This window comes from Plutella xylostella, chromosome 16 (assembly GCF_932276165.1).
Source record: "Plutella xylostella chromosome 16, ilPluXylo3.1, whole genome shotgun sequence".
Lineage (NCBI taxonomy): Eukaryota > Metazoa > Arthropoda > Insecta > Lepidoptera > Plutellidae > Plutella > Plutella xylostella.
Window position 1 is genome coordinate 5,698,745 of NC_063996.1, and position 20,055 is coordinate 5,718,799.

The 20,055-nt window shown below is 39.5% G+C and overlaps 4 protein-coding genes across 6 annotated transcripts; 3 read left to right on the forward strand and 1 right to left on the reverse strand.

Annotated features, from left to right (window-relative positions):
* The first annotated feature begins 341 nt into the window (after positions 1 to 341).
* Positions 342 to 5,982, forward strand: LOC105394820 (eukaryotic translation initiation factor 3 subunit C). The gene is made up of 9 exons (XM_038118509.2): positions 342 to 501; positions 675 to 791; positions 1,168 to 1,585; positions 2,186 to 2,429; positions 2,714 to 2,852; positions 3,132 to 4,205; positions 4,541 to 4,750; positions 5,016 to 5,309; positions 5,547 to 5,982. Exons 2-9 carry the CDS (start codon positions 699 to 701, stop codon positions 5,733 to 5,735), a joined length of 2,661 nt encoding a protein of 886 aa, XP_037974437.2. The 5' UTR covers positions 342 to 501; positions 675 to 698; the 3' UTR covers positions 5,736 to 5,982.
* A 585-nt stretch (positions 5,983 to 6,567) lies between these two features.
* Positions 6,568 to 9,311, forward strand: LOC105394818 (ubiquitin-conjugating enzyme E2 L3). 3 transcript variants are annotated; one of them, XM_011566739.3, is made up of 5 exons: positions 6,568 to 6,639; positions 6,765 to 6,821; positions 7,085 to 7,180; positions 7,471 to 7,657; positions 8,299 to 9,311. In XM_011566739.3, exons 2-5 carry the CDS (start codon positions 6,795 to 6,797, stop codon positions 8,451 to 8,453), a joined length of 465 nt encoding a protein of 154 aa, XP_011565041.1. In that variant the 5' UTR covers positions 6,568 to 6,639; positions 6,765 to 6,794; the 3' UTR covers positions 8,454 to 9,311. The 3 variants fall into 3 exon arrangements, with proteins under 3 accessions (XP_011565041.1, XP_011565040.1, XP_011565039.1); XM_011566738.3 differs by having other exon boundaries at positions 6,598 to 6,657; XM_011566737.3 differs by having other exon boundaries at positions 6,601 to 6,821.
* Positions 8,954 to 13,891, reverse strand: LOC105394817 (histone deacetylase 8). The gene is made up of 8 exons (XM_048626361.1): positions 13,636 to 13,891; positions 13,295 to 13,484; positions 12,325 to 12,466; positions 11,991 to 12,097; positions 11,037 to 11,229; positions 10,694 to 10,866; positions 10,104 to 10,304; positions 8,954 to 9,780 (listed from the first exon to the last, which is right to left on the reverse strand). The coding sequence occupies exons 1-8, from the start codon at positions 13,705 to 13,707 to the stop codon at positions 9,704 to 9,706; spliced, it is 1,155 nt and encodes a 384-aa protein (XP_048482318.1). The 5' UTR covers positions 13,708 to 13,891; the 3' UTR covers positions 8,954 to 9,703.
* Positions 13,892 to 14,257: 366 nt separating this feature from the next.
* LOC105384001 (histone-lysine N-methyltransferase PR-Set7) lies at positions 14,258 to 20,011 on the forward strand. Its single transcript, XM_038118482.2, has 6 exons — positions 14,258 to 14,590; positions 15,078 to 15,183; positions 15,295 to 15,736; positions 15,838 to 16,028; positions 16,305 to 16,517; positions 17,522 to 20,011. Exons 1-5 carry the CDS (start codon positions 14,581 to 14,583, stop codon positions 16,510 to 16,512), a joined length of 957 nt encoding a protein of 318 aa, XP_037974410.2. The 5' UTR covers positions 14,258 to 14,580; the 3' UTR covers positions 16,513 to 16,517; positions 17,522 to 20,011.
* Positions 20,012 to 20,055: the final 44 nt, after the last annotated feature.

The following is a 20,055-nucleotide window of genomic DNA, read 5'->3' on the forward strand; positions in this document are numbered from 1 at the left end:
CATAGTATTTGGTATACGATTGTAATTGCCAATATGCTTATAGCACGCAACGGGCCTCCCGGTGCTCCTAACTTGGCGAATTTAAACCCTGATATGGAATAAATGAACCCGCTTTTCAAGACTCGCATCTATTTTGATCCTATTCCCTGCATGCTAGAATCTGTAACTGGCTGAAACCGCGAATTTTAAACATATAAAAAAGAAAAATAACGCATAGGGAGGTATATAAATATCCGAGTAGTAACGATTATATCTAGATAAATAACGATATATTTAGTTATCAATGTGTGCGGAAACCCTTATGAACACAGAATAACATGTCACGGCTGTCAATTTGATATTTTATCTCGCTCTCGCATCTCCTCTCTCTTTTTAAAGTGACGTGCGTGGAGTCCAAGCTGGATTTCCTCACAATCTTCCAGTTTTCTGAAATATTTTCATGAATTTACCAACCATACCCAGTACGAAGTCAAGATTATTGAGTGTTATTCATACCCGAAGGTATACCATAGTGTTATTGTGCGTCGGCTTTGTTGTAAATCTTCTAACCTAAAAGTCGTGTCAACAGTTTAATTTTCGCAGTTTTTTCGTGTAACTTTCCGTTGTAGTCCTTAATTAGTTTACATTTACAACTTAATTTAGTGTAGCGATTGTATCAGTATATGTGTTTGCAGGTAAATTAACAAGTATTCGTCAAGATGAGTCGTTTCTTCGCGACTGGTACGGACTCCGAGTCCGAGAGCTCGAGCGAGGAGGAGCAGGTTGTGCGCGCGCCAGCCCCCGTCTACACGGTCAGTAATATGCCCTGCAGGTATCATTGTACAAAGTATCTGTATTGATAGAATAGAATATTTTTTTACTTTACTTACTTACATAAATCAGATATACAATAACATACTTATAGACTAGAACCTATGTACAATAGGCGACCTTATCACTGTGAGCCATCTCTTACAGGCAACCTTATTGATCAGAAGTTATTGTGCTGCTTTTTGGTACACAAAACAACAATAACACTATGAATGCATATTCTTCTTGTATGTGTTGGCATAGATTTTGATCTAAGTTACTAAACCTCCCATAAATACTAAAATTTCAACATTTTATTGAGATGCCTAGTTTATACAAACTATAACTAATAACAAAAATACTTTTTTTACACAACAGTTCAGTGATGATGAGGAAGAGACAAAGCGCGTGGTGCGCTCCATGAAGGAGAAGCGGTATGAGGAGCTAGAAGGCATCATCCACACTCTGCGCAACCACAAGAAGATCAAAGACTTCTCCTCAGCACTCGGCTCCTTTGAGGAACTCCAGAGGGCATACACCCGCGCATCCACTGTCATCGCTAAGGAAGAGAATGGAGTTTCACCGAGATTCTTCATCAGGGCTCTGGTGGAGCTCTCTGATTGGGTGGAGAGTGCCTGGTCCGACCGGGACAGCAGGAAGGCCATGTCTAAAGGGAACAGCAAGGCTCTCACCTCCTTGAGGCAGAAACTGAGGAAGTTCTCTAAGGACTTTGAGGCTGACATTGCCAAGTTCAAGGAGAACCCTGATCTACCTGATGATGACAATGAGAAGAAAGGTAATTATTACATATAAATAATACCTAGGATTTCTTAGGAATAATACTTAGGAATCATTTTCCCTCAAATCTTATTAAAAGGTATAATAGGTAAACGGGACAACCGAATGGCGTAGTGGTTAGTGACCCTGACTACTGAGCCGATGGTCCCGGGTTCGATTCCCGGCTGGGGCAGATATTTGTTTAAACACAGATATTTGTTCTCGGGTCTGGGATGTGCCCGTAAAATGGCAATAGGCCCGCCCCCTATTACATTGGGACTAACATAACACTCTGGCGAAAAGTGGGTGCAGCAATGCACCTCTGCCTACCCCGCAAGGGAGTACAGTAGTACAAGGCGTGAGTGCGTGTGTGTTTTGTATAATAGGTAAACATAAGACAGAGAAGAATGTGTGGCTTGTATTAGGTGCCAGTTATCACATCCTTTTTTATAATATTAGTCATAAATGTGGAAGATCTATTATAGCCATCTTTGAAGCTCATCCAAGCAATAACCTGTGTAAAGCACTACCCTGACTCCAAAACAAGCCCTTAATATTCATCACCACAATCAATTTAACTAACAGGCAGACCACCTAACAAAAACTCCCTCAATTTCAGAATCGTCATCTTCCGACGACTCCGACGATGAGGACAAGAAAGAAAAGGAGAAGGTGAAGGTCCGGCGCTCCCCGGAGCCGCCGCGCCGCCCGCCGCCCGCCGACGACGAGTCCTCGGACTCCATGGACTGGGGCTCCAGCTCGTCCGGCTCCAGCTCCGAGTCAGAGGATGAAGGGAAGGGTGCCACCAACCTGAGGGAGCGGTTCTTGAAGAGAACTACGGAGGGAGTTGAGGATGAGGACAGGTAAATATAAAGCTTTATTTTACGTAATATACCTACATATTAAAATATCATACTGTTTAATGATAATTTAATAGCCACATCTTGTGATAAAATTTAATAGATTTTAATGCCACCTTAAGGGATATATCAACTGTCTTTACATACCTGGTATCAAACCCTAGCTACAGCTTAAGGTTTTTCACTATGGTGCAAGGATTGGCCAGTAAGATTAGTGCCAATTTTACCAAATTTTAATTACTTATCTCTACCTTACCATCCTATTTAACATTGGGTACCATCTGCAGGGACAAGCGTCGCGCCCGTCGCGAGAAGCGAGTCCGCGGCGACAAGACCAGCAAGCGCGAGCCGGCCGACGACGGCGGCGAGTGGGAGACCGTGCGCAAGGGCGCCGCCACTTCGGACAAGCCCAAGATGTTCGCTAAGGTGAGAACAGTGACAATATAGTGAATAAAAACGTATATGAATGTTTGAACCATTACAGAGCGTCTACGTGCAGCACGGTATTTGATCGTAAGTGCTAAGTGCAAAGGCTGTTCTGTTATATTTGGTTGGACATACTTTAACGCAAGCAAAACGAATAATTCCAGCCAATTTCAAGTCAGCTAATTTACCTATATTATAATGATGTAGTGATGTAGTATGTCCGTACAGAACCACAAACCACAAAATAAACCACTCACCATTCCACTCCATTCCCCCAAGGACTCTGAAATCGACGCGGCGCTCGTGGTGAAGAAGCTCGGCGAGATCAGCGCGGCGCGAGGCCGCAAGCGCACGGACCGACGCGCACAGCTCGAGCTGCTTCACGAGCTGCGCACCGTGGCCGCCGCACACGACCTCGGCGATGCCTTGCAGCTGAAACTACGCGCTGCGACAGTAGCAGCACTCTTCGACTACAACCCTAAAGTCTCCGACGCGATGAAGCCGGAGTACTGGTCGAAGCTAGTTGAAAACGTAGACCAGATGGTCACCCTACTGCTGGCTCACGAAGACATGGTGTTGAGCGAAAGTATTACTGAGGAGAACGAGCAGCTAGTCGCGCCCCCGTACCATGTCAGGGGGTGTCTGTTGACTGCTTTAGAGCGTCTGGATGACGAGTTTACGAAGCTGCTGAAGGAGTGCGACCCTCACTCCAATGAGTATGTGGAGCGTTTGAAGGATGAGGTGCGAGTGTCGGCGCTTATTGATCGCGTGTGCCAAGTAGTGGAGCGAGACGGCAGCCCACAGGAAGTATGCCGTGCGTACCTGAGGAAGATCGATCATCTCTACTACAAGTTCGACCCCCGCGCCGTCAAGAAAGACGCTCCGGCTGGAGAAGACAACTCCATCAAGAAGATGGAGAAGCTCTGCAAGTACATCTACGGCAACGACGAGTCCGACCGTCTGCGTACCCGCGCTATTCTCTGCCACATTTACCACCACGCGCTGCACGACAACTGGTTCCAAGCGCGTGACTTGCTCCTCATGTCTCATCTGCAAGAGACGGTCCAGCACTCTGACCCCAGCACTCAGATCCTGTACAACCGCACGATGGCTAATCTTGGTCTGTGCGCCTTCCGCCGCGGCAACGTCAAGGAGGCTCACGGTTGTCTGGCCGAGCTGATGATGACGGGCAAGCCCAAGGAGCTGCTGGCCCAAGGTCTGCTGCCGCAGAGACAGCACGAGCGCTCCAAGGAGCAGGAGAAGATCGAGAAGCAGCGCCAGATGCCGTTCCACATGCACATTAACCTAGAGCTGTTGGAGTGCGTGTACTTAGTGTCCGCTATGTTGATTGAGGTGAGTGTCATCCATGATCGTAGTTTTTGGTACGCTATTCAAAAGTATCTTATTTTTGGAGAAATGTTTTATTATTTCATTGATGTATAATTAGAATCGCAATAACGTGCCGTAATAATATGCCGTGGCAATGATTTTTCATCAATAAAATCCATTACAGCTTATCAATACACCATGTCAACTACAGCACTGTCTTAGGGAAGACTCAAGGGAGATAATACAGGCCCCGTCTGTTATTTTATATTGTTTGTTTCTATGCCTTCAACACTAAAAGCTATCTTGTGCTACTATAATTTGTTTCTACCACCACACACCTATAAAATAACCACCCCCAGATCCCGTACATGGCAGCGCACGAGTTCGACGCCCGTCGCCGCATGATCAGCAAGACGTTCTACCAGAACCTGCGAGCCAGCGAGAGACAAGCCCTGGTGGGGCCCCCGGAGTCCATGAGGGAACACGCCGTGGCCGCCGCCCGGGCCATGAGGCGGGGCGACTGGCGCGCGTGCTTGAACTTCATTGTTAATGAGAAGATGAACGCTAAGGTGAGTGAGGTTTCGTTGGTGGAGGTTTTGTGTTGCTGTTTTGGTGAACCAATCGCAGGCTGCATTATGTTCGGGATATCCACAGATCAATAATCCACACACTCTGAGCAAGGTCGATAAATAATCAATAACCCCGTTTCTCTATCGCTCCAGAGAGACTCCAACTATAGCTCTTTCTACATAATTATATTTAGCATAGAAAGAGGTGATGTGATTAGCAATAGGGACCCCTTAATCCGATTTTACTAACCTGCATTCTCCCCAGGTCTGGGACTTGATGGTTGGAGCTGACAACGTGCGCGCGATGCTGGGCCGACTCATCCGCGAGGAGTCGGTCCGCACCTACCTCTTCACCTACGCTCACGTCTACGCTTCACTCTCCCTTAAGTCCCTAGCCGACATGTTCGAGCTGCCGCGCCAGAGGGTCCACTCGCTGGTGTCTAAGATGATCATTAATGAGGAACTGCTCGCGTCGCTGGATGATCCGAGCGAGTGCGCGATATTGCACCGCTCTGAGCCGAGCAGGATGCAGGCTTTGGCGCTGCAGCTGGCTGATAAGGTATGTGGTTTTGAAAGATATTTAATTTTGGAGTTTTATAGGCTTTCGCAAGTCGTAGAACATGATTACTCCCTGAGTCACCCCAATCCGAAATGTTATGGGTGTACATAATTTCCATTGGCAAGATACATCAGTTGCGCGTGGTAGTCTTAAGCCACGAAGAGCTAAAACTATATCACACTGATACCATTGCCATATTCTTATAAAACGCATGTTAATCGATCATCGTCTCCTCAGGTCGGCAACGTGGTAGACTCGAACGAGCGTATCTTCGAGAAGCAGGGCTCGTTCTTCCAGCGCGGCGGCGCGGGGCGCGGCGGGGAGGGCCGGCAGCGCGGCGACCGGCAGAACCGCGAGGGCGGCGGCTGGAACCGGCGCCAGCGCAACAACCGGCGCCGAGACGACGAGCGCACTCACGACGACTGAAAACAACTCTACATTCACTAAGCAGAAACTTCCGCCAGTCACCGCTAGATGGCGCTGTTACTGTAATTCGCAGAGAACATCATTTAGACGCCACGGATTTTTCGCTTAGATGGAATGTTTTACATATTTGTATTTTTTTTGTCTCCATTATTATAGATACTTTTACATGGCATATATAAATATCAACAATATTCCAGGCTTATTGTATTGTATTACAGTGTATTAAAAATAAAAGTTGTCACAAGAATGGAAGGGTTTTATTTTCTAGTTACAAGTCACTGGGTCATTTCTTGGATGAAATCATTCTCTCGTGTACCTACATACAGTGGAAAGATAATAAATGTTAGTGTATGAAATGTTTTATTAGGATACAACTAAGTAAGGGAGTTATTATTCTGGTACACGAGGCCTACAATGACGATTGTTCCATGGTTCCATGGTAGCGGTTTAATGGGTTTAACCCAAGTTTAACCATGGTTTAACCAAACAAAGTATACTCTGTGGTTGCGGTCTTAGTGGTGGACCCTTTTCATCGATAGATGGCGCTCTGTATGTTTTTTTTACATCATGCGTTTTGTTATAGCAATCGTCTTGATAATCAAGCGAGTAAAATAAATAACTGATTCATACGAACAAGCACGTCGTGTTGCACGATATAAAATACACCCGAGCCCGCGTTGTTCTATGGTCGCGGCTGACAACCGATGATGTGTCGGCACCCCATTGACAAAGGAATAAAGGAATCTTTATTCCTTTGTCATTGCGGCACCCAGCCCTCTGGCAGTAGGAGAGAGCGCAATAGCGCCGCATGTTCTGAGCTTTCGCTAGTCTGTGGTGATACGGTGATAGCAGTAACAAAACGCGTTTATTTTTTATAAATGGTGGTCATCAAATTTGCCGTGGAGTGAGTGACGTTTTTACGGTGATTTTTTTTGAGCTAGACTTTGATTGTGCTAATAGAATTATGCTATAAATGTGCCCTAGTTCACAACTAAAACTAAGACTTATTGTAATTCTTAAAATTTATAGTTTGCTGGAAGTTTGAAATAGTTTCTTACAATGGCTGCAACAAGAAGACTTCAAAAGGTATAAAATATTTTTCTCGATTTTTCTTTGGCTTTGCGGATTAAAATATACATATTACTCGGTGTTGATCTGGCCTTATGTGTTATTTTGTGTGAATGAGGGTGTAATTAACCAAATAATTACATTTATGGAGCTGTGACTCATGTCATGACAGTATCAAAATACACCTTATTCTTACAAGTCTGCCTGTTCTCATTAAAGATTCCTCCATTATTTTACTTCGTTTTATATGTGAGATTCAACTTCAAATATTTATATTTCAGGAACTAACTGATATAAGACAGTCTGGACTAAAATCATTCAGAGACATTCAAGTTGATGAGTCAAATATTCTTACATGGCAAGGACTAATTGTACCGGTAAGTAAAACTAGATTGCTCTCCAAATTCTCCTCTCATTGTATAATATTGCACTGAATTCTTATAACCTTTGATTTATTCAAAGGTTATAAGATAATTATTACATCAAAATTATCTATGCATATTTATGCTATACTTAAATCTTATTATCATTCTTTACCATATGAAGCACATTCATAACTCCACCAATCTGCTATACATATTTTGTAACAATATTTCTATTCCATGTAATGTATATTATATCAAAAGCAGTAAGTATACATTAGTAAGTATTCACTAATACTCCACAGGACAACCCCCCATACAACAAAGGTGCCTTCCGCATTGAAATCAACTTCCCAGCAGAGTACCCATTCAAGCCCCCCAAGATTAGCTTTAAGACCAAGATCTACCACCCCAACATTGACGAGAAGGGCCAGGTGTGCCTCCCCATCATCAGTGCTGAGAACTGGAAGCCGGCTACAAAAACTGATCAAGGTAATTTTTACATACCTTAGTGATCATTTCAAATCCGGAACTTCTATCAACAAGTATTTAGATAATAACACCCAAATTATAGTAAGTAATTGTATGATTTGCCACTACTGATTCCAATTCAGTTGATAATATACAATTTCCACAGTGTTAAAATAAATTATATCTACATAATCCTTCAAATACAATATGTTCTAGTGAAGGTTGTGAATTTTCCTCGACCTTATAATTTGATTAGAGGGATTATATTCCATGCAGTTTTAGTCTAATCTTGTGATCAGAAAATGTATTTAAAGATGAAATGAGTATGGTTATGTTATTGTTTTCATCTTTAAATATATTTTCTTTTTATTATTATTAGATAGGCATTTAAAAACTTGCATTACTCTACACCTACCAGTAGAACCGTTTATATTTTTGGACTACTTATCTTTAGCAATGTTGATTCTTTAACTTCAACTTTATTTTGTGGCAATCTGTTGGTTGGTTTTGCCAATAATATGGAACTTATTTACGCAGACAATCATAATGTTGAATTTGAACTAAAGAAAATAATTTTGTATGTTTGTCAAAAATCTTCACACAGATTTAATCATTTTGAAACAACAAAATTTTTAGCTAACTGTACATTTTTCTTCCTACAGTAATTCAAGCATTAGTGGCATTGGTAAACGACCCTGAGCCGGAACACCCACTGCGCGCGGAGCTCGCCGAAGAGTACCTTAAAGACAGAAAGAAATTCACGAAAAATGCGGAAGACTTCACTAAGAAACATAGTGAAAAACGGCCTACCGACTAAGCTTGGCATTTATTTTAACACGCATACATAGATTGATTGTCCAGTGATACTGTTGTCTTAAATACACGAGAGTTTCCTATATAAGTGTGCTTTTTATTGTTACTAAAATATTTTCTTGTTTAGAGTTGGCTAGATTGCGGTATGTTGATATTAGAGGTGTCACTGTACTTCCCTTTCAATTTGAATGTTTTAGCTTCAGCTAGTTACGGTCTGGTACACTTTTGAGGACTCATTTCATTGACAAATTAAAAGAAATTGTTTCGAAATATAGTTAACGATGTGTAGTACCTAGATCATGTGATAGTGCTGTGCAAATAAATGTAAATACATTTTGTAAACACTATTGAATGTAAAGATTGCATACATGCATGTAACTAACTCTATAAAAAATGCAGTTCTTGTAGATACCCTAGCTTGATAATTGTTTTTTACTTTAGCACGAGTTGAAATATTAGAAAACTAATTGTACAAGCATCGATTTTGATTAATGATATCTTGCATTTGCATGACCACTTACAGCATCACATTTTTCACTAACCACTCGCAAATACCTAGTTCTTGGCCATTTTCTCGGCCGATATTATAATATTGTTTCTTTATCTGCACGGGTAATACCCAGTTATTATCTCTGAAGTACCTCCACGATACATACCATCATTGTTTTTATTTTTTGGCGGTGGTTTTATTTTCATAGTATGTAGTATGTGTCTTTTTTATTTATAATCAATTCCATTTACTAAACAAGCCCTTGTGATTCTTGATCTTGAGTATCGTGACTGTACTTAGATGGCTTTTAAATTTTTCACTTAGGTATGCTTAGTTCCCTAAGAACGTATAAATAAATATTTTTCCGAATTATGTATTTTTTCATTGAAAGTATGTAGTATAAATAATAACTCCTAAAAAGAATTTAAGTATTTTAATTTGTACTATAAAAGTATAAAATTCTAATTCATTAGCAGCATTCTCATGAAATATCACTTGTACAAAACTAGACAATCACTAAGTCCTAATAGTATTCAAAAATATAACTGGTGGCGGGTAGTGGCATCACTCAAATCGGCGCAGTCATCCTATATTCATCTTAATGCAACGTTTGCAGCTGACTAACTGCATGGCAGTGGGGCTCTAGCTGGGTGGTAGATAAATTTTACCACTCTCGAACGACGTCGGAGCAAATATAACCGTATTCTTTCTCCTTCATTTCCAATAATTTCAGTCCTGTCCTGTATCTTTTCTAGATTTTTGGTTCATGTCCTCGTTTTGGTAGATTGTGGAACTTGTGGCGACGGCGGCGGCAGCGGTCCTATGTACTGAGTCAAATTGTCTGGAAAAATAATATATTATTCTTGATTATTTTATGTAACTCTTTATTGTACAAAGTGGGTGGCGAAAAGTGGGTGCAGCAATGCACCTCTGCCTACCCCGCAAAGGGAGTACATTAGTACAAGGCGTGAGTGCGTGTTTTTTTTTTTTTTTTTTTTATTGTACAAAGATATTACAAATAAAAGTACAAATATAATTCCAAATACATAGTTAAAAATATACAGTAGAAGTTCCCTCCCTTGAGCTTTTATAAGCCTCACGTTATATTTGCCTCTTCATGGTTTACATTTGTTATCAGAGGATTATAAAACCTATGGTAAATACCTTTAATTCTTCCGATGATATCGTCTAAATAACTCTTCTGATTCGGGTCTTTGATTAAGGTTTTCTTCATCGGCAGAGTGTATTCAGGCGCATACTCGTCAAAGTCATCGTGCTCGGGGATATCTTCGGACAGGCTTCTGTTGAGGACTCTAGATGTGATGCACGTCCATAGACGAGCTGTATTGGTGTGGTTGTAGCCGCCTGAAACAGCGGGCATGAAATGGAAAATCATTCAGTTTATACTTAATGTGAGGTGAATGGAGCATGCATGGCTATAGATATAAGTATATATTTCTACCAACTTTAAAGTTAATTAACCAGCTAAACTCAAAGTGTAGCGCTGGGACCTCAAAGAGGCGTCTGAAGATCTGTCACTTGGACGAAGCATGTAGTTCGAAACTTGGGACAATTTTTGCAAGCGACGAACTAAAATGTGTTACTATTACAACAACAGTCTCACTGCATTTATTATATCTGAAGCATCCATCTCATAAGTGCTGGCTAGCCACTGTACTACTAGCACCCAAGTCAGTCATTTGGTCATTTCACAAGTGCTTAGCCATTTTACTACTAGCACACATTTGCAATACCTCCTCCAAGCAGCAGCGTCGGCTGCCCTCTCTCCAGCACCAGCGCCACACAGCGGCAGTAGGCCAGCTCCGTGAGGTTGGCGCCGCCGTGCGGGTCCCTGGCGAGGGCGTCCGCGCCGCACTGCATCACCACCGCGTCCGGGGCGAAGTGACTGCACACTGCGTCAAGTGTTCTGGAAGAGTGGGGTGGGCAAAGAAAAAATCCATATGTATTTGAATTGATAAAAGTTTTGATTGGATGAGTACAAAATGTATTAATAACATCAAGTAGATGGTGTGTTTATCATAATTATTTTAGCAATTTTCTTTATGATTATGTAGGTATAAATAATTACGAACCAACCTTTCAAAAACATATACAAAGGTCTCGTCAGAGTAATGAGCTTGCAAAGGCACATTGCAACAGTACCCCTTGCCCACCAGACTCCCTACGTCTTCCACTGAGCCTGTCCCGGGATAGAACCCGGGCTCGTGCTTGTGAAAGGACAAGGTGAACACTGTTTTGCTCAAGTTGAATGCATCTTCTACACCATTTCCTGTAAAAAAAACACGATCAAATATGTTCAGTTGCACCATTCTTTTATCATATCCTTCATGGTGTTTTATGATTATGACTCTCAGGAGGTAGAGGTGAATACAACAGTTTTCCATCTTTTTCTGTTGACTACAGCCAACTTTATAAAGGAACATCATTCTATCCTATATCCAAGGGCGTACCCAGGATTTCAGCTAGGGGGGGGCAGCTCATACCTGTTCTGAGATGATGGTCGGTCGGGTTATATTGAAACATTAAAGATAAAAGAATATTAAATCAAAATATCTGATTAAAAAGAAAAGATACTTTGTTTCCAACACTTTATATTGCGCACAGTAAGTAACACGTTTTTAATTCCCACTTGGCAGGAAAATTAACGTTTATTTTATCTTCTAGGGGGGGCAGCTGCCCCCCCCTGCTCCTACCTGGGTACGCCCTTGCCTATATCTCTGTAGCAAATGAACAGTGCCATGTCTATTTTGGGTTACTATTCAAGATCAAAATATATTCATACTGTTATCCTAACTAATATTATAAATGCGAAAGTAACTGTGTCTGTCTGTCTGTCTGTCTGTCTGTCTGTCTGTCTGTTACTCTTTCACGCCAAAACTACTGAACGGATTTGAATGAAATTTGGTATACATACGGTCTAGACCCTGGGAAAGAACATAGGCTACTTTTTATCCCGGAATTCCCACGGGAAATCTTTTTAAGGCGAAGCGAAGCGCGCGGGAACAGCTAGTCTAATATAAATCTGCTAACCATGATGTACATCTAAGTCAATGTACAGGACTTTCGAAAATTTCTTCCTCAACACTCCTATGGCTAGAACAATGTCATTGACATAACAGAAGCCTTCAGCTCCAAACCTGAAATATAATACATTATATCACTTCTAAATTTTTTCCATCCTTATGTCTTTGAGCCAATGGAATAATTTTAGTTTTAGAAGTTTGTTTTAAGACCCAGATCATTCAAATCAGTAGGTTAGCAATTCAAATAAAGTTATCAATAAGTTATCATGTGTTAAAGATTCTAACTGTTGATTTCAAAAATATAATAAAAATTTAGTTATCATCATAAACAATACTGATACCTGCCGGCATGATGCCACCCTCCACACCAGTTGATGGCGACACTGCACAGCCCCAGGGTCAAGCACCGGGCTGCGGTGATGGAGCCTCCCGCCAGCTGGGAAACTAACTCAAACATGTGTGAGATGGGAGGGCAGTCATACCCTGAAATGAAATAAATATTATACATATTGTGGCATTGTTTTCACTAATGTTGTACAGTGAACTTATTATAACTACTATGCAAATACAGTTAGCAAGAGATATACATATTATAACTCAGTGAATAATAAAATTAAAGAATGTGTTTATGTCCTGGGGTGGACTACATATTTATTTTGCTGACTGTACAAGCAGGAAGTATCTGCTCTTGTCATGAGTTGCTATTAGGGCATGCAATACCGGAACTATTTTCAATACCGGTATTGAGTTCCGGTATTGCAACTCAATACCGGGATCCCGGTATTAATACCGGTATTAGACATCCTTGTAATAAATGGCATATATTGTGATTAAAGGTCGTAGAGGTCAGAATAAAACGAGAAAAAGCAATGAAATTCAGTTTTTTGTAATAGATTTTACGAGAATTGAGTATTAGAGTTTAAATTTTACATAAATTATTATTTTTACATCCAGTGTCCGTTTACGCATGGACAACAGTAGATATCAAACGCCCGAAAACTGCATCAAACGGTTGGAAACAAGTGCGCTTTCACAGTACATAGGAATACTATAACTTAATCGCTTTATTATAATATAATATAAGCCTAAAAAAGTCCGATTCCGGTATTACTTCAATACCGGTATTAACTTTCAATACCGGTATTGAAAAAAGCGTAAATTTTGTCCCTGATACCGGTATTACGAATACCGGTATTGCGGTATTGCATGCCCTAGTTGCTATATGGGATGGAGGTCTACACTTCAAGCTATGTTAAGCCCTATCTCCTAGGATTAGGGATCTTAGTACATGATAATGATGGAAGTACATACCAAGTCCGTACTCCTCATCTTGAGGAGTGGTCTCATACTCATCGTCTACATCTTGTATCGTCTTCAAGTGATCCAAGTATAGTTCTGAGTGAAAATCTTTCAAATCTTCATAAGATGCCGGTTTTGAATTGACAACCTGGACATGTTTTAACAATCCGTAAGCGCCTATAAGGCTGTGCACCAATTCAGCCTGTAAAGAACCTTGTCGTTAACAACTTGCCCCGAAGATGAGCCACTAACCAAGGATCCAATTTTACATTTTGTAGTAATAATGGTCGAAGGCTAGAGGTTAAGGAAATACTACTTCTTTTGACTATAAAATTATACTAAGTAGTACTTACACGCCGAGGAACGGCTGGCAAGCGATTACAATGATTAATCAAATCTTGGCTCCAAACATAACAAGTTTTCATTTTATATTGTTATTTTGTTTTGTTTTGAAACTGGCTGCTGAGCTGAATCTGAATGAAAGAAAAAAGCCGGAGCCCGGCACCATAGAGCAACGGAAGTCGGACCGAACGAAAAAAATAGTACTAAAGTCCCACAGAGCAAAAACATCGTAAAGGTAGTGACAGACTGGGCCCACGTACCCAACTTATACAACACGACGCGCGACGTGGAAAAGATAATGTGTTTATTTCAAGTTTATTTACGTTTTGTTCGTGTTTAACAAACTGCGAACTTAAGATATTTTTTAAAGACTAGTCAAAAAGTTAAAGAGACTTTCACTTCGCTCTACTTTGCCGAGAGTCTGGCAGCAGCATTATAACAATTGTTTATGGTACCTAGTCTATGATGCTTTGACCAAGTTTAAATTGATTGGCTAATAATCTGTCAAAAGTTTACCATATGATTTAACCATTATCGCCTTTACGGCTATTGTAATATGATACTTGACACAAATGCAATAGCGTCTATTAGCTCTACATTATGGACCAATGAGAAGAAAGGTGAATGACAAAAAACAAGCGGCCATTTTCTATAAAAATTCCTCCGCGCTCTCCGCGTTCTTTAGCGTCTTTTAGAATAAATCGTTTTAATTTTGTGGTTTTAATGTTGTAATTTAAAATAAAACATTTAGAAACTAGAGTAAGCATATGAACTTTTGATTACACGAAGTCGTGACACATTGAGATTGTATTGTATCATATGATTTGTCTCCACGATCTCTTGAAGGTCTATTACAAAATATTCGTAACACGAAACAAGTTTGTTTGTATTGTGAAAAGCGCATCTTCAATGGTGTTCCTGGATCAAATTGTAGATGTTATCCAGTTGAAATCGATATGGTGAAAGGTTAGTAAAGTATCATTATAAATAATAAATCAAATGGCCTTATAAATTTATTATATCCTTTGTTCGCGGTAAATGTAATTCATTCTTTACCTCCATAATGTGTAGCTATATTGAGGGTATAGTTATTTGGTTAATATTTCTTGATGAGTCGTTATTTCCATTTTAAGAAACATTAATATTGCTCTACCTGTATCATACACACTCAAGTGTTCACCTCATCTACTTCAGTTTACATTATAATAGGTTATTTTTTATTATTATTAACACCACTTAACCTAAGAAGGAATTCCAATGCGTTTATGGGTATACATTTATTATAACAGTGTAGAGAACATCCACATATATCTTGCTCCTCATATTTTTATGACACAAGATGTAAAAATTCTATATAAATATTTTACACCATAAATATACCTACTTATATTTTTCTAAATTATGTCAATGTGCTTCTTTTTTTCAAATAACATTAATTAATGCACTTCTTCAGCCAACACCACTTTGGTATCTTCGCCCGAGGCTGTGAAGACTCCTCACCGCATTGAGTTGTGTGAGGAGAAGCCTGCAAGACCCAAGCGTAGTTATAAAAAACGAAGGTAACCTATCCATAAGTTAACCTATATTCAAATGCAACCCATTAATACTGATAAGATTCTAGGTCACATAAAATCACATTTCTTATCACCATTTTCTGTTTCCATTTACAGAATTATAACTACAACACCAATTAAGACTGAAAATGCAAAAGCAGTGACACCAGCCAAAAAGATTGTACTTCGCACTAGGCCTTTAAAGACTAGCAACGGTATAACCAATATGACTAACGGCCACACACTGAGGTCCAGAACGGCCAGAGCTGCGGCCCGCGCAGCCGAGAGCCACAAATTGACTGAATATTTCAAAGAAGAGCCAAAAAGTCCTAGAACATCCATTGACACACCCCCTGACTCACCCCCTCCTGTCATTGAGAGTATTAAAGTAGAATCTATTAAAGCAGAGAACAAGGTTGCAAATGGTGTAACTAATCATAAGCTCACTGAGTATTTCCCTGTTAGACGAAGTGTGAGAAAGACATCAAAATGTGTAATGGCAGAAAAAATGAGAGACTTGGAAAGAGCTATTCGGGATCAGCGAGAAGATGGACTTGCGGTAAGATGGTTAAAATATGCATGAACTTTCATAGTAATTCAGTTATTCACCAGCATTTATTCTGTATAACATCAAGTATATTAAACAAATTCTTATTTCAGGTTGCATACTTTGAAGGCAAGGGTAGAGGTATCATAGCGACGAGAGCATTCTGCCGCGGTCAGTTTGTGGTGGAGTATGCGGGCGAGCTGGTGGGCCTGTCCGAAGCCCGAGACCGGGAGCTCAAGTACGCACAGGACCCAGAGGCCGGGTGCTATATGTATTACTTTAGACATGGTGATCAACAGTATTGGTTAGTAACAAATATTAAGATTTTATTTTTTGTATTAATTAGCATAAGTTTTGTATGTTAGATTTGCTATGATAATAAAAATAGCTAAGATATAGCACAGCACACTCATCAAAGTCACGATTCCATATTTTCTACCCATTTCAAAGTGATATTGCCTCACACAGATGGGTATCACCCAAACCAACTAACCTAAAACACAATTTTTTCATTCAACCTGAAACCTCAAACCCACCAAACAGCATCCCTCCGAACTTCACCCTCACCGTTCCCCCGCAGTATCGACGCGACAGCCGAATCCGGGCGCCTGGGCCGTTTAGTAAACCACTCGCGCAACGGCAACCTGGCCACCAAGGCGCTGTGGGTGGACGGGCCGCGGCTGGTGCTGCTCGCCGCGCACGACATCGCCGCGGGCGAGGAGCTCACGTACGACTACGGCGACCGCTCGAGGGAGTCGCTGCGCCACCACCCCTGGCTCGCGCTTTGACCTGGGTGAGTTTTTCTATTCTGCTGTTTGCTTGAGTGAGTTCTAGGGTCCTAAATTTTGCCTGATCTACCATAAAAAAAAACTTTAACAGATGTTTAACACGAAATTAGACATACATATTTGATGACCGTGAATATTTATTTTGCCAATTTTGATGGCAGGGCCCTAAATGTTTATGTTAGGTGCTGTTATATCTCCAAAATGTTTTGGGAAGGACCATTGGCAGGCCTGCAGTGGACTACAGGTTGTGTGTGTGCGTAATACAATAATTACTAGAACAGGCCTAGAGCTCTCTCATGAAGCGAAAAAGCAATAAATTATCAGCCTTCCACATCTAACCATAGTAGCTTCCAAGATACAAGCAGAAAAGCACTTCACAAGAGAAATAGTATATATGTTATATCACCGTCTAGATATAGGGTATGGTATAGAGAAGGTCGCACGCGTCTTTATAATATTTATAAGTACATATATTAAAAGAGTAGATACTTGTTCTTGACCTCACATCACATCATACGAGAAACATCATAATAATATAAAACCTACTTGGCAAGCATTTTACATCGTATACCGTTGTATCTCAGACCTACTTATCCATTTATTTAGCACCCTTGCTTGTCAAGCGTAACGACATAGGTCATTGCCATTCAAGAAATTGCTGTAGGTTTTAAATAGTGGAAGCGCTTTACTTCAACAAGCATAACTCATAAGGTATATAGTAAGCAAGTAACGTCTAGTCTATATCCTAGCTAGCTTATGTTAGGCTCTCCAAACTTCGATAAAATTGCAGTCTAACTAAAAATGATGTCGATAAAATAAGTTGACCCACAGAAAGAAAGCTGGCTACCAGCATCATTCTGTCAGATTCATACTTTTGCCCAACCTCGCTGATAAAGCACGGGAAAACTATCCATAGTAAAAGCGATCGGCGCTGGTAATATGCCTTCTTTCTGTTTACGGGCGTACGTACTCAATAAACAAAAGTCTTAAATTGTTTCTATTGTTTCAGGAATTCTTGAAAACACCACCATTGGACGTTTAAGAGATATTTATTAACGTAGTATAATAATTATGAAATCTGTTCGTTGTTAGACAAATTATTTTGTTTGTTTTCGTGAAAGTACGAATTGTGTGTTTAGTGGTAAGACGAGTGGCCTAATGTGGTATGATAATTAAGTAAAGTTTACTATGCCTTAAGCCACTAATATGACCGTTGACACTTTATTAAATAAGGTTTAGATTTGTATGTAAAGCTTACTTCAAGTCGGGATAAGGTAAACGTGCCTCTAATGTTTCGTACTTGTTAAGTGGGTGGTAGTACTTACTCAAACACCACCCACTTCAAAGTTAAGCAAATAAATAATTATTCTGCCTCTGTCATAATAACAGAGAGCGAAAGAAACGGCATAAAAAGACTTGAAACCATAGTATTATACTAAGTCTATGCTTGAAACTGAACAAATAAAGCCAAACATATTGTGACAAAATGACAAATTGTTTTGAAGCATGTTCGTTGTATTCGACTCAGAATTCGGAGTATACCGGTGAAGTGGTGTCCTAAAATAGGATTTGTGATGATGTCCAGACAGTTCATATTGTCTTGGGAGCACTGATATGAAACCAAAATGACATTACGCTAGAACTGCGTACAAAGCTAGTTATACCCGCAATTAGCTTATATTGATAGGACTTGAGAATGAACATTCTCTTTTAGAAAAAAGCATGGGATGAATCCTTAATAAGGCTATGGTTATATGGATCCCACGTTGACTGAACCAAAGTTAATGGTGAAATCCAACGAAAAAATTCATGTATTTAAATGACGGGAGTTTTTTGTAAGTTACCTCGTTATTATGGTTCAGGTGAGTGTTCAATGCTCTCCTGAAATATGTTCAAATAATGCGAAGTAATAAACTATAACGTAGTTCCAAGCATACCTATGAAAATAGCCACGACGTGATATGCTGCACGAGGCATGGAAATTCCTGTATATGGTAGAAAACTACCAATCATGAAGTATTATTATTAAGTCACATCTAATTTTACACGAGATTCAGATGATGATTTTATTTATGGTACAAACCAAAGGGCGTATTCTTAAAGTTTACTAATTTCGGACACAGTACACGTTGATTTCCTAACATAACGTGTACGCCGCAATAGTAACTTATAGAGGCACCTGTTTATGAGACTTCAGTGTCTAGATATCACGACACTAACTCGAATAATTTCGTAATATTTATTTCATTTTAATTTAATTGTAAGTTGTTTTTAATACGCAAGGTTGTTGTTTATATTGCTCACATGTCAATGAAAATTCGTCTTTTTTTGCATCTTTAATTTTTATTTACCTAAAGGGCTAGTATAGCTGGGACAATCGGAATTCATTATGAGTATGTTTATAATTGCGTCTCAATAAAAACACCAGCCATGTAGACCAAAAATATTTTTATGCACCGACACCATACAGTGTCCTGAAACACCTCAACAATTTGTTAACTGTGCCGTAAAAATATGAATTGAAGTAATTATTGTATAGATAGATAGAAAATAGGATCAAATTAGAAATGGCCCACCGTATATAAAAAGTAGTCTTCCATCCAATAATAATTTATAAATCGAAGCTGACTGGTTCTAAATAAAACAATAGAGATACCAATAACTCTGTAGGTTCCTCGGTGGGCTGCATGGAAAGAATTTTCATTTTTTACTAACTGAAGCTGTGACTCTCATTAAATAGAAAGTGCACTTCTTGTTTTAAGTAATAAAAACGTAACTTCAAACTGTATTTATAGGTCTTTTAGTTTAGATTTAAAATAAATTTCCAAACAATTTTGTGTAATGAAAAGCGTATATGTGATAGACTGCATCCAAAATTAGTGAAATTTTCATATGGCATTTGTGTAATAATAATAATTAACATAAGTAAATTAATATATGATGCGCTATGATATACGAGTAGTAATGCAATTTCGATGTATTTTGATCATACTTTGGTTTTGAATATTGTATAATGTTATTTTTTTAATGTTCATAATAAGTCGAGATGGCATTGTGATAAAGTGTGTTCGCAACCTAACAAGTGAAACCTAACATAGTGTTTGTAAACTAGGCGGGATCGCCCTCAATACGTGAAAGTTAATTAATGATTTAATCAATAATAATATATTTTACATATAAATCATAGTGATTAAAATAAATATGCACTAAGTTTGGTGGGGAACCGTTATCATTTTCACCAATATTTTTTCGTTGTTATGTCCTTTTACTTTATTTTCCCTTAAAACAGCCGAATCGCTTGTGATTTAGGAATTTAGATCCAACAGTATATTTCATCCCATTTATTTTCCGTAATTAACAACAGTTTTACCAAAGATAAACTTAAATGTTAAAATAATATGATATTAGTATAACTTGCGTAAAAACTAAGCGATACAAGAAACTATATCATAATTTAATATTTAATTCAGCAATAAAGGCGACCAATTTTTAATTTTCATCTAGTATTTATTCACATATAAAAGTAGTAAGTATAGATCTAAA

Excerpts from the sequence above, each read along its gene's own strand:
- LOC105394817 (XM_048626361.1), bottom strand. The coding sequence starts at position 13,707 with ATGAAAACTTGTTATGTTTGGAGCCAAGATTTGATTAATCATTGTAAT. Across the intron at positions 13,485-13,635 it reads TGCCAGCCGTTCCTCGGCGT|GCTGAATTGGTGCACAGCCT; the intron begins GTAAGTACTACT and ends GGTTCTTTACAG. Across the intron at positions 11,230-11,990 it reads TGACTTAGATGTACATCATG|GAAATGGTGTAGAAGATGCA; the intron begins GTTAGCAGATTT and ends TTTTTTTTACAG.
- LOC105384001 (XM_038118482.2), top strand. Across the intron at positions 15,737-15,837 it reads AGCGAGAAGATGGACTTGCG|GTTGCATACTTTGAAGGCAA; the intron begins GTAAGATGGTTA and ends TTCTTATTTCAG. Across the intron at positions 16,029-16,304 it reads CATGGTGATCAACAGTATTG|TATCGACGCGACAGCCGAAT; the intron begins GTTAGTAACAAA and ends GTTCCCCCGCAG.
- LOC105394818 (XM_011566739.3), top strand. The coding sequence starts at position 6,795 with ATGGCTGCAACAAGAAGACTTCAAAAG. Across the intron at positions 7,181-7,470 it reads GGCAAGGACTAATTGTACCG|GACAACCCCCCATACAACAA; the intron begins GTAAGTAAAACT and ends AATACTCCACAG. Across the intron at positions 7,658-8,298 it reads GGCTACAAAAACTGATCAAG|TAATTCAAGCATTAGTGGCA; the intron begins GTAATTTTTACA and ends TTCTTCCTACAG.
- LOC105394820 (XM_038118509.2), top strand. The coding sequence starts at position 699 with ATGAGTCGTTTCTTCGCGACTGGTACGGACTCCGAGTCCGAGAGCTCG. Across the intron at positions 2,430-2,713 it reads GGAGTTGAGGATGAGGACAG|GGACAAGCGTCGCGCCCGTC; the intron begins GTAAATATAAAG and ends TACCATCTGCAG. Across the intron at positions 5,310-5,546 it reads CGCTGCAGCTGGCTGATAAG|GTCGGCAACGTGGTAGACTC; the intron begins GTATGTGGTTTT and ends TCGTCTCCTCAG.